This window comes from Sapajus apella, unplaced genomic scaffold (genome assembly GCF_009761245.1).
Source record: "Sapajus apella isolate SASKATOON/1434 unplaced genomic scaffold, GSC_monkey_1.0 scaffold21, whole genome shotgun sequence".
Taxonomy (NCBI): domain Eukaryota; kingdom Metazoa; phylum Chordata; class Mammalia; order Primates; family Cebidae; genus Sapajus; species Sapajus apella.
In genome coordinates this window covers 21,662,152-21,674,830 of record NW_022436961.1, presented here as the reverse complement: position 1 = coordinate 21,674,830, position 12,679 = coordinate 21,662,152, and the positions used below count along the sequence as shown (strand labels likewise).

At 42.8% G+C, this 12,679-nt stretch overlaps 1 protein-coding gene across 2 annotated transcripts in view; it reads left to right on the top strand.

Annotated features, from left to right (window-relative positions):
- Positions 1–12,679, top strand: part of PSD3 (pleckstrin and Sec7 domain containing 3) — a 526,477-nt gene that overhangs the window by 67,783 nt on the left and 446,015 nt on the right. Inside the window, exon 1 of one of the 2 annotated variants that reach the window (XM_032287985.1) lies at positions 2,623–2,758. The exons of the other annotated variant lie outside the window; for it this stretch is intronic. Coding sequence (XP_032143876.1) covers positions 2,738–2,758 — 21 coding nt within the window. The 5' untranslated portion in view covers positions 2,623–2,737. Of the gene's footprint in view, positions 1–2,622; positions 2,759–12,679 lie in introns of those variants that run through there. 2 annotated transcript variants of the gene reach the window in all.

The following is a 12,679-nucleotide window of genomic DNA, read 5'->3' as shown; positions in this document are numbered from 1 at the left end:
CTTCCGTTGACCTCCAGTATTTAATGTCTTGCTTACTATACCATCTCTCTTTCCACACCACATATGTTAGGGGAGGAATATGTTCCTGGGTAAATACACATTAGCCCATGCCTAGGTGGTCTAGGTGCCTCCTTTATCTTTTTACCAAGGAGGGTACTTGTGTATTCTGACACTGAACTTGAGCACTGGGGGCTATGGTAGCAGAACTGGAGATTCGTGCTTTATTTTTAATATTTCCAAAAGCCTAACAAAATACTTACACACAAAATACATGCCGGCAAAATGAAATGTCAGTGTTTATTTGATTTGCTTTAGGCTTTATTGACTTAGTAGTGGTAACACTGGCAAATTTATGTTGATCAGAACCTCTAACCATTTTATGTTTGATTATTTATAACTGGATGGATGAATAATTATTTAATACATGTGATTAGCTTTATAAGTACCATCTTCAAATATTTTGGCTTCAAGGATAAAAACAATTAAAAATTCCCTTTGCAGTGAAAACGGGAAACACATTTCTGTGGCTTAACTTTTGAAATGCTCCTTTATTGAACTATGGGCCAGGAACTTTCCATAATTTATCATGCTAGTAACACTTCTGTAAGGCATTATTAATCCAATTTTATGAGGAAACAGAGGCTCAAATTATAGATGTCTATGCCCAAGTCCTTTAACTAGAAAAATTATGTAAAACTATGTCCACTCTGCCTCCTATATGATTAGTTATTTCTTTGTTTATGAGTTGGTTAATTTCCCCAGTAAAGGCCAGTAGGCCAATGGTCAAGCCTCAGGGTAGCAACTACATTTTGTACTTGGTGTTAATTCTGATTCTTGGCAACAAAAACAACCAGAATCCAAGGTTCAAGGAAGGCAGGAGTTGACTGGGAATAGGCACACCAGACTGTCTCTGTAAGATATGTAGGCGAGGGTGAAGGGAGATCACGAAGGAGAAATATGCCTGTATTAGTCCATTTTCACACTGCTGCTGAAGACATACCTCCGACTGGGCAATTTACAAATGAAAGAGGTTTATTGGCCTCACAGTCATGGTGCAAAGCAAGGACGAGCAAGTCACATCTTATGTGGATGGTAGCAGGCAAAGAGAGAGCACGTGCAGCAAACTCTCCCGTTTTTAAAATCTTCAGATCTCATGAGACTCATTCGCTATCAGGAGAACAGCACAAGAAAGACCTGCCCCCATAATTTAATCACCTCCCACAGGGTTCCTCCCACATGCCTGGTAATTGTAGGAGTTATAATTCAAGATGAGATTTGGGTGGGGACACAGCCAAATCATATCAATGCCCAAGTGACTGGGGTGCTTCCAAACCTACACATTTGCTCACACTGCTTCTCTGGCAGGGGCAGCATGAGCTGCGGACATTCTTCTGAAGTTGGAGTGAATTTGTACAAATGCATACACTTCCTCATGCTGGTTCCTCTGGTGGGTGTCCAAGGCTGCCTTTGGTAGATGCAGATGGGGCAACCAAGGCAAAGTAGGTGACTCATGTGGCCTTGGTGCATCTCAGTGGACAGAAGGCAGCTATGCTCACTGGGCAGCCCATGCTAACATGGTGGGCGGGATCGTGGGACCACCAGGAAACCTGACTCCACTCCCATCTCTAAGCATGGTCAAGTCAGTCACTTCTGGTTATTTGGGCGTCTTCTACTGGTCACTTGAATTAGACTGCTCTTTGGAACAACAAGGTGGAAACACACACGCAGCCGGCCACACAGGTCCGTTAAGTAGATCCAGGTGATTGGATCTACTCAACGGACCTCCCAGCAGGGAAAGAGGGCGGATTTGAGGTCTCCCTGTCCCTCTACCAGGGGAGGGCGCCGTTCCAGCTCTTGTCTCTGAGGCACAGATCAAAGAACGGAGGAAAACAGGTGCGGGTCCCGGGCACTAACAATTGAAAACGCAGTTTTAAGTGACCTCTCCCCGCGCACGCAGCGTCGGTGGGGACAGTCCCGAGGTCAAGCTGCGGGGCGTATGGGGGACGTGCCTCAGGGGGAAATGGACCTTTCAGGGCTAGATGGGCCCCCGGAACTAAAGGCTAAGACCGCGGCTTGGAGCCGGGGGAGCCCAGTCAGAGGGGGCGGGGACGTCGAGGAACGCCTGGGTGAGTGTCCCGAAGCTCGCTCGCCTCCCGGACCCCGCCCAACTCGCGGCTCCAGTCACACGGCCCTTCCTGAGAGGAAACACTAGAGAAAGCGCCTCTCACTTTTCTCAGGATGGGAAAACTGTGAGGGAAGAAGACAAAGAAAGCAACAGGCAGGTTTCCGCTCGCGGGCTCAAGGCCGGGCCCTGAGCCGGCGAGCGGCTGCGGGAGGTAGCGGAGAGTCCCGGCCGCCGGAGGGCTGCACTGCAATGGTCGGGGGCGCCTGCAGCCTGCTCCGGAGGCCCCGCCCCTGTCCAGGAGGCCCCGCCCCTCCCCCTCCGTGGGGCGCCGGCCCCGCCTCTTTGCCCTCCGCCCTCCGCCCCCCGGGCCCGCCACCGCCGTCCCCGCCCGCGCCGCCTTCGCTTTGACGTTACAGAGGACCTGGCGGGCGGCCGCCGCGAGCTCGCAGCCTTGCCAGCCTCCGCCAGGGTGCGCGCGGGCCGCCGCCGCTCGGCCGTCCCGGGAGCCCAACAAAGAGCACGCGGTGCCGGCCGCCGGCACTCGCTCCCTGAGGCTGCGGCCCCGGAGCGCCCGGCGGCGGTTTCGGCGCGGGGCCGGGCGGGCGATGGAAGATGGAAGGAAGGAGCGCCGCGGTGAGCTCCGGGGCCCGGCGCGGGCGCGGGGGGCGTACGCGGCGCCGCTGTCCGATGTGGGGTTTGTGTTGCTTTGTCGCCGCTCGGTCTCCCAGGATCCAGGGGCCACCTGGGTTTGTGCTGGGTACGATTTTCCTTTTCGCGCTTGCGTTCTGTTTGTTAGGAGCCCAGTTGGGTCAACTTCGTGGTGTTAAGGTCTAGGGGTTTTAGTTTATCTCTCTGCTTTGAAAACCTCAGACTTGAGAGAAAAGCTTTCAAAAGAGGGCAACATGAAAGAGGACCTTACATGCCGATCTTCCTCTACCCAGTCGGCTTGTATTTAGGGACTATCACGTTTCTGTCAGAAAGAAAGAAAAAAAAAAAAACCTAAAACCAAAACTAAACAAACTTGCATTGAGCGAGCAGACAAGGGAATATTCAGTGCAATATTCCCAGGAGCTTTTACAGATGTTTCAGTCATTCTGTTTTACATGCATTTAACTTTAGCCGCTGTTTTCAGCTCTCTGTTCTGGCAAATGATTTTTTAAAAACACATTAACACCGATTAGAGGACGCAGGTTTAGAATGTTGTCTGTGACCTAAATAATAAATGTTTCGTTTTGCCATTCCCCTCGATGTCAAAGGATGATAAACGCCCACTAGGCAGAGGATGGAATGGGCACCACAATTTCATTTTCTAGACACTGGTTCTCCCAATAGTGGGATCCAGGATTTCCGCTCCAGAATAACTCTTGAGAGGGTCCAGGTGTTGGTGTAGGGAAGACGGAGATTTGGAAAATTACCCTAAGTGGGATTCTGGTAAGGAATGCTTCAATGCATTGGTTGTAATTGTGTGTGCAAAGGATTTTTCAAAGCCCGGTAGCCAGGTGAGTAGGATAGGATTTCTGCTTTCAAGGAGCGTGCTTGAGAGCTTGCATAGGAGATGCTTATGCATAGGCTACCTTGGAGAATGTCAGAGAAAGCTTCTGGCCGTTACTCTGGACCTTGAAAGGGAGGGGTTGATTGGCTTTTTGTGAGATGTGAGGGAAAGGATGCTCCCTGCTGAAGGAATGGAAATTCACTTTCTATCCTTTTCTAAGAAATACTTTATTACCCCTTTTTTTTGAGAGTATTTGCAAACCGAGACACTTTCTTTTAAAAAGTCGTGAAATTCCTCTTCAGCGGTTAAAAGTGCAACATGGTCAACGTCACCTTCACTAGTAAAGCAAATGCAAAATAAATTAGCACCTTTTCAACCAGTTTTTAGTGGCTGGCTGGATGTCCGTCCACAACTTTTTTATCTCCATCCACACAAGTGATTTGTTTTCTTAGATATTTCATTAATAAAAGCTTTTTGCACCAAAAGGAGTTGAGTGGTATAAAGGAAGAGATTTGAATCAGTAGGTAGAACACCTAGCTTGGAGGCTTTGTCACTGACTGGGTGAGTTTTTTCTTCTGTTTTGGGTTTTATTTAACCTCTGTTGGCTACAGTTTCCTTGTAGGGTGAGGGGATTAGGTAGATGCTCTCAGAGACTTCTAGCCCTACAATTTGATGTTTCCATGCCTAGACACGTTATGCATTACCTATTCAGTGATGTACTCTTAATTTCACATTCCAAATATCTGTTTGTGTGTTCTGTGAATGGATCAGCACTCTTATCCTGGCCATTGAATGTGAGAGAGTTATTAAAGCTACCAAGCTAAAATAACCTTATTAAGGGCAAATTCCATAGTGGAGAGTTGTTTGTTGTTGTTGTTGTTTTTAAATGGGACATGAGAAGCTTGATTTGCCAATCCAAATGTGTGTTTGGTTTTAAAAAATATTTTGTTAACACAGTTCGTTTCATTTGTGACAAAGCATAATATATACCTTATTATGCACATAATAGTTAAGCAATTCAATACTGCTTTTAATTAGATGCTAGCAATTTAAAAAATTGGGTAACCTTGGAAATTCTTATAGACTAGTAAACCTTGGGAATTTGGAAATAAAAAATAAAATAAGATGAAAGCAGCTCATTGAAAAAGAAAAATTTCGAGGTACTTTCTATCAATGGCTCTGCTCTCTTTCTAAAACCTTGGTGTTTACGTATTTGTGTTTGCCAACCTTGATGGAAAATTATTTGAGTGGAATTTAGCCTGGCATTACATTGAAAAAAAAATGTCCATGGTAACTACTACTTTTAGAGATGAATTTTTTTTTCTTTTATAGAAATTCAGGAGTGATTTGTCATGTATTATTCATAAACTAAGACACCTATGTGGTGATGGGTTAATTGCAGTCTTGGTTAAGAGATGCTGAGGCAAAACCATGTGAATATTAAAATGTGTATGTGCCTTGGCTTCATGACTGGTTTGTTTGAGGTTTACCCGAAGTAATATCATTTGGCCATTGTGGAAAGAGCATATCTTTGGGTTCTTTGGGTTTGGGTTGTATTAGAAGTTGAGTTATGGATAGTGATCTCTTCCAATTTTGGGGAATGAATTCAGACGTGATTGAAGTTGAGTCAGACTAAAAAATAATTTGGCGACCAAAGTCTGTGGAGTTTAGTATGTGAATCAGGCTTATAAAAGGCTGGGGATCTATTCTGACCTTGAATTACTGCTGTTGTGAGGGTTTTCAGCATTTAGGGGCTCTTCCCGGATTGTCTGGGCCAAGCACAGAGGTCTTTGGCCTCCTTTTGCCAAGGGTGGAGGTGTTTTCACTTTGAATATTGCCTCTCAGTTCTTCCTAGTTCTTTTACAGTTAAACTAGCCTGGCTTTAATTTAGGAGAGTACAGGATTCATGTGAAATTCTCCAGAGCGTTTGTTCTGAGTGTCCATATCTCGACAGCTTGTGTTGTTTGTGAAATTGTATGCAGACTCAGAGCTCTGGAAAGAATTTAAGTGGTGGCATTATTTTTTGAAAGAATGTTTCTGAGTTACATTGACCATCTTTCAAGAATGTTTTTCACAAGCTCCAAATTAAGTAGTGTTAGTTGTAGTGATTGTTGCAATTTACAATGGAGGAAAAGGATAATTTGCAGCATATAATTAACAAGTTATTCTTAAATCCAAATTACCAAATGCCCATGCCTCATTTGAAAATAAGGTGTAACTCATAACGTTAATAGTGAATCTTTGCTTGTGCTATCTTATTTATGTAAAAATAGCACATGTCCCTCCAATACTTGTTTGGCCTACCAAGAGTGAAAAAGAAAGGTTTTTTTACTGGGCCCAGAAGGTCAATAAACTTGGGCCCAGTTGGTGCCTAGTGGGCAGGTACTTTGTTGACACTTCAGGGCACAGAGGTGTCACAGCATTTTCTCTCTTGGTGACACCCGTGGTGTGAGGAATCCGCCAGCTCTTCTCCCCTTCCTCCCTGTGAGAGCCAGGCTGTGGCCATGGCAGGCTACTCACTCCTTGGGGCTTACTTTGCAGCAGACAGCCACCTGGTTTGAAATTTCCTTTTCTCTGAGTATAAATCACTGAGATGAATCAGAATAATTTATACATGTTGAAGGATATTTTAAAAAGATTTTTATTGGAGTTAGGGATTTAGGATAACTGGGAAAATTAACATTTTGACCTAGGCTGTGTTCTTTTCTTACATAGTATTTTCATGGGGGTCTTCCAAGACAGTAGCATTTTCTTTTAAGTTTTGTGTTAAGTTGCGATTTTTTTTCTTTTTGAGACAAGATCTCACTCTGTTGCCTAGGCTGGGAGCAGTGGTGTGATCTCAGCTTACTGCAACCTCTGCCTCTCAGGCTCAAGCAATTCTCCTGTCTCAGCCTCCTGAGTAGCTGGCGCCACAGGTACATGCCACCATGTCCAACTAAATTTTTGTATTTTTAGTAGAGATGGGGTTTCACCATGTTGCCCAGGCTGGTTTTCAACTCCTCAGCTCAAGTGATCTGCCTACCTTGGACTCCCAAAGTGCTAGGATTACACGCTTGAGTCACCATGCCCAGCCAAGTCCTAACTTTTAGAAAACATTTATTTAATGTGATATTTTCCAGGCATGAGGCATTGTTACAATCACAGCTAATAATTATTGAGTTCTTACTTGGGTTGTCTCCCTTAGTCCCCATGACAGCCCATGAGGCCGGTACTGTCATTATCTCCATTCTGAAGTCAGGAGAGGTTAAGGAACCTACTCAAGATCCCACAGTAAATAAGTAAGTGGCAGAGCTGAGATTTAAACTCAGGTAATCCAATTTTCTTAACCACCATTCTGCTTGTATGTCTCAAAGTCAGCATTGCCTGTTGCAGAAACTGAGCTCTTTGGCTCTAATATTTAGTTTTTTTGGGTCTTGGACTCTGAGTATTGGATAACTAATTTATCACCAACCATTATTTTATACATCTGTTGGAGTATCTAAAGGATCACTGTAGGCCTACATGTAAGGAGTTCCACGTAGTTATATGCGATTATTCGGAATTCATAATAAAGCAGATTAACAAATTAAAATGGGATGTAAGGCTCACCTATTTTATTTTCTAATTGCATCACCTCAGAGAAGTCATCTAGATGCTTCAACCACAGTGGGTGTTGACACAGAGAAGGCTGCTTTTCCTTGTTATTTCTTCCCATGAGCTGGGGCTTAGAGGTTATTGAGAAAAGGAGCTTGAAACAATAAGGAGGAGGATGGGGAATGAGCCAAGGGCATTCATAAGATCAGGCGGCAGCTGCTCCCTGTTTCTCTGGCCTTCTGTTCTCAGACCTTTGCTAAGAAAAAAGGAATTATAGAAATGGAGTAGCTCGGTTTTCTTATGCCTATTTGGTCTGTGGACAAGAGAAGTAGAAAATTTAAATAGAAGTAGCTATAGCTTCTTTGTTTGGCCTCTAGGAGATACTGGTTAAAGGCCAATGGTACTGCTTTTCTCTGTATGTGGAAACTTACATGCTTTTTGGAATGTAGATTTTCAGAAATTTATACTTTCCAAGAAGTTATTTGATAGGCACAGTTTAGGTTGAGTCATAGGACATGGAGGGAGGGGAAATTTAGGTGTAAGAGTGATGGCACAGACGATGCCATTAGATAGTTGCTCTCTTTGTGGCTATATTATTTTCTAGCAAACTTATATTGGAAAAATGCTGAGAAATTGACAGCAGGCTTTGTGATCTTCTAGAGTGTCTCACCTGGCTTTGCCTTCATATCCTCATAAAGTGCAATTAGTGAGTTTGAAGAAGCAAGGCATTTCCTGAGTTTAAACTTTGTTTGAATATTAAAGTTCCTTTTGGGCAGATTTTCTGTTTTGTCAATTATATCTAGTGGCTAGAAAAGGTCTATGAGCCACCTTTCCCACCTGCTGATGCTTATTTCTCTCTATAAAAATCTTCCTTGAAGAAAAATTAACCATTGCTTTCCATGAGCTAATGTCTGAAAGTATCAAGGCAGAGACTGAAGTACAGACATTACTATGCTATTCATTTATTCATTCAGCAGATATTAAGTACTTACCATGTGCTGAGCTTGGTGTATGCTTCAGAAAACCTTGTCCACTGACGTAGGGGAACCTCACTTAGATCATACTGGTGAGAGTCAAGCTTCACCATCAGTTAATACTGAAACTACAGTACCTAAGAACTCAGAACTTGTGAACTTTATAGAACTGATGCGGTTACTCCCTGAATCAGCATTGTTCAAAGGAGCTTTTATGTTGGAAATGTCCTGTATTTGCCCTGTCCAATAAGGTAGTCAGTAGCTGCATGTGGCTACTAAGCATGCCAAATGTGGCTAGTGAGATTTAAGAACTAAATTTAAAATTTTATTTACTTTAAATAATTTAAATAGCCTCAGGCAGCGAGGCTACTATATTAGGCAGTGCAACTTTACAGCAAAAGTGCTTTTTATTTTACCTTTAATTTTTTTTTTATTGTACTTTAAGTTCTGGGATACATGTACAGATTTTGCAGGTTTGTTGCGTAGGTATACACATGCCATAGTGGTTTGCTGCACCCATAAACCTGTCATCTACATTAGGTTTTTCTCCTAATGCTATCCCTCCCCTAGCCCCCCACCCAACAACAGGCCGCAGTGTATTATGTTCTCCTCCCTGTGTCCACGTGGTCTCATTGCTCAACTCTTACTTATGAGTGAGAACATGCGGTGTTTACTTTTTCTGTTTCTGTGTCACTTTGCTGAGATAGATGACATTATCTATCCTGGGCTATCATTTCTCTCTTTCTCTTTCTCTTTTTTTTTTTTTTCTTTTGAGATGGAGTCTCGCTCTGTCACCCAGGCTGCAGTGCAATGGCAAGATCTCAGCTCACTGCAACCTCCGCCTCCTGGGCTCAAGCAATTCTCCTGCCTCAGCCTCCCTAATAGTTGGGATTACAGGTGTGCACCACCACGCCTGGCTGTTTTGCATTTTTAGTGAAGATGGGGTTTCGCCATGTTAGCCAGCCTGGTCTCGAACTCCTGACCTCAGGTGATCCATCCCCCTCGGCCTTCCAAAGTGCTGGGATTACAGGTGTGAGCCACTGCCCTTGGCCGGTCGTAGTTGACTTTTTGTTGCAAGCTGTGGGTGGTTCCCTAATTTGAATCTGCGTGGCATCACAGTTATATTCAGGTGGGCAGTGCTATATATCAAAGCTAAAGTGTTTTGGGGACACCTGCAGAACTGTCTTGGAGGCCCAGTAGATTTTCAGTGTAGATAAAATTGACAGGAAAAATGCCAAATAGCATCTATATTGGCAAGGAGTGTGCTGAGTTTTAAACATAGGTAAGTGAAGGTGCCTGTATCCCATGATTATAGATAGGGAACACTCTAATAAGGCAGTGGAACAGAGAAAAAGGTCCTAGTCTTTATCCCCAAATACTTTATAGTGATAAGTCTGGTAGGTAGACAGTCACATGTGCAAACTCCAGGATTTGTTCAGAGCCAGCCATGTAGGGGTAGTCTTGAAGATAGCATGTGTGAAATTCTCATGGTTAGATCTCTGTTGAAATATATTTTAATTTTGACTTTTGTAGTTTGTGGTGGAAACACAACAATATCAATGCATAACAATACAAACGTGTTGGGATAGGAAGAGGTGAAAGAATGACATCTATTTAGTATTTATTATGGGTTAGGTACTATGTGAAACATAGTGTGTGTGAATGTGTGCATGCATGCATATTCTTTATAGTATTGAAAGGTAGGTGGTGTCTCCATTTTCAGAGGTTTAAATTGAGGCTCATGGAGATTAAATGGGATCCTTTTCTTGAACAACTTTATTGAGATATTCACTACTATACAAAGTGTAGTATACAAAGTGCACAGTAATGATATTCATTACTATACAAAGTGAACTGAGATATTCACTACTATACACAGTGTACTACACAAAGTATAGTAGTGAATATCTCATTTTAAGTGTACATTCATTTAAAATGTACCTTCATTTTAAGTGTACATTCATTGATTTTTAGTATGTTCGTGGAGTTCTGTACCCATCACCATAGTCAATTTTAGAGCATATTCATCACTTCAGAAACAAAGCCCAGGCCAGTCACAATGGCTCACACCTGTAATCTCAGCACTTTGGGAAGCCAAGGTAGGAGGATCTCTTGAGCTCAGGAGTTTGAGACCAGTCTGGGCAACATAGTAAGGCCCCTTTAATAGAAAAAAAGAAATTAAAAATTAGCTGAGCATGATGATGCATGCCTGTAGTCCCAGCTACTCAGGAGGCTGAGGTGGGAGGATTGCTTGAGCCTAGGAGGTTGAGGCTGCAGTATGTTGTGATTGTACCACTGTGCTCTAGTTTGAGTGACAGAGTGAGACCCTGTCTCAAAACAAAACAAAACAAAAACCCAAAAAATACCAGACCCATAAGTTGCCACCTCTCCACATTGCTTCTATCCCTTGTAACAGGCAACCATTAATCTATTTTCTGACTCTGGATTTTGCTGTTGCACATAACATATAAATGGAATAATATAAAATATGGCCTTTTATAGCTGGCTTCTTTCTCATGTTTTCAGTGCTCATCCATGAAGTAGCATGAGTTAGTACTTCATGCCTTGTTATTGATGAATAGTATGCCATTGAATAGATGGGTCACATTTTATTCATCCATTTATCGGTTGTTGGGTTGTTTCTGCTTTTGACAGTTAGGAATCATGCCACTCTGAACACAAGCAAACAGGTTTTCTAGCCATTCTAGTGGGTATGAAGTGGTATCTCATGTGTTTGCTTTTCATTTCTGTAATGATTAATAATGATGAATATCTTTTCTTGTGCCTGTTGGCTGTATTAGTCCATTTTCACACTGCTGATAAAGACGTTCCTGAGATTGGGCAATTTACAAAAGAAAGAGATTTAATGGACTTACAGTTCCACATGGCTGGGGAGGCCTCACAATCACGGTGGAAAGCAAGGAGGAGCAAGTCATGTCTTACGTGGATGGCAGCAGGCAAAGAGAGAGCTTGTGCTGGCAAACTCCCATTTTTAAAGCCATCAGATCTCCTGAGACTTATTACTATCAAGAGAACAGCATTGGAAAGATCCACCCTCATAATTCAGTTACCTCCCACAGGCTTCCTCCCACCACCCGTGGGGTTTGTGGGGGTTACAATTCAAGATGAGATTTGGGTGGGGACACAGCCAAACCATATTATTGACCATCTGTATATCTTCTTTGGAGAAACTTCTATTCAGATCTTTTGACCATTTTTAAAGTATATCATTTGTCTATTTACTGTTAAATTTTAAGCATTGTTTTTATATTCTGGATTCAAGTCTCTTATCAGATATATGCTTTGCCAGTAGCTTCTCTCATTCTCTGTGTTGCCTTTTCTCGCCTTCCTGTCCTTCGAAATAAGTGAGGTTCTTTATCTTAAACAGAGCAAGAGAGGGCTTAGCACAGTTCTAGGCCCTCACATATTTTCCAAAGTGAGTTAACAAAACTTTAAGTATGATGACTTGTGTAACAAACATTGTTTTTTAAATTTCTGGTTGGAAAAAGGATGGAGATTTAGCCTTTGCATGAGCTATTTGAGAAGACCCCAAAGCTCTGAAGACTTGAGGCTGTTATGTGTATTGAAAGGAAATTTTGAAAGCCGGTTCTCTAGAGACTTTTATGTATAGAAAATAGTGTTCTCCTCCTGAATTAGACAGATAATTGCTTGAAAGGAGGATACCCTACCTAGAAGACCCTTCTTGATCTTTTTAAGTGCTGCAATGTTGTGATCTAAATAGTGCTTCCCAAACCCATCCGTCAAGAATTATCTAGTTTCAGATTTTTAGGGCTACCTGAAGATGCTGGTACAGCCTGAAGATGCTGGTACAGTGGTTCTGAGGGAGCAGTCTTCATAATCACCCCATGCGAGTCTTAAGATTGGAATGTTTGGGAAGCTGATGTAACCTGGTAATAATGATGATTGTAATGGCTGCCCCTAGAACTTAATTAGTTCTCTTTAGTGGGTGTGATCTCTAGTTGACAAACATCCCTCACCAGGGAGATTACAAGGAGCTGATCAAGCCAGTCTGGCTACGTTATTTACCTCAGCACTGGGTCTTGATCCAAGGCAACCCAAGTCCCCAACCCTCAACCTCAGTATGGTAGAGATGGGTCATAAAAATTTAAACCAGGCTCACAGACATTTTCAAGTTATAAGGTTGCCACCACTCTCCTGGGAGGAATCCTCCCTCCTTCTTTCCTCCTCTTTTAAAATGTGTTCGTATTTTCTTACCATTACGGAATCTCCGGAGGCCTCCCATAACCACACAGATCTCCATGAAACTCAACGAGGAGAAAAGGCATGGAAAGAAAAAGAGACGTCTTATATAATCTTTACACTTTGCTTGTTTTAGGTGGTTGATTAGGGTTTCCTGAAGAATTTCAGGAGAATGAGAAGTATGCAGTTGGGAGGGGGAGACTCACTTGCCTGTCCTCTTTATTTTTATTTATTTATTTATTTTTTATTTTTTATTTGTTATTTTTTGAGACAGAGTTTCACTCTTGTTACCCA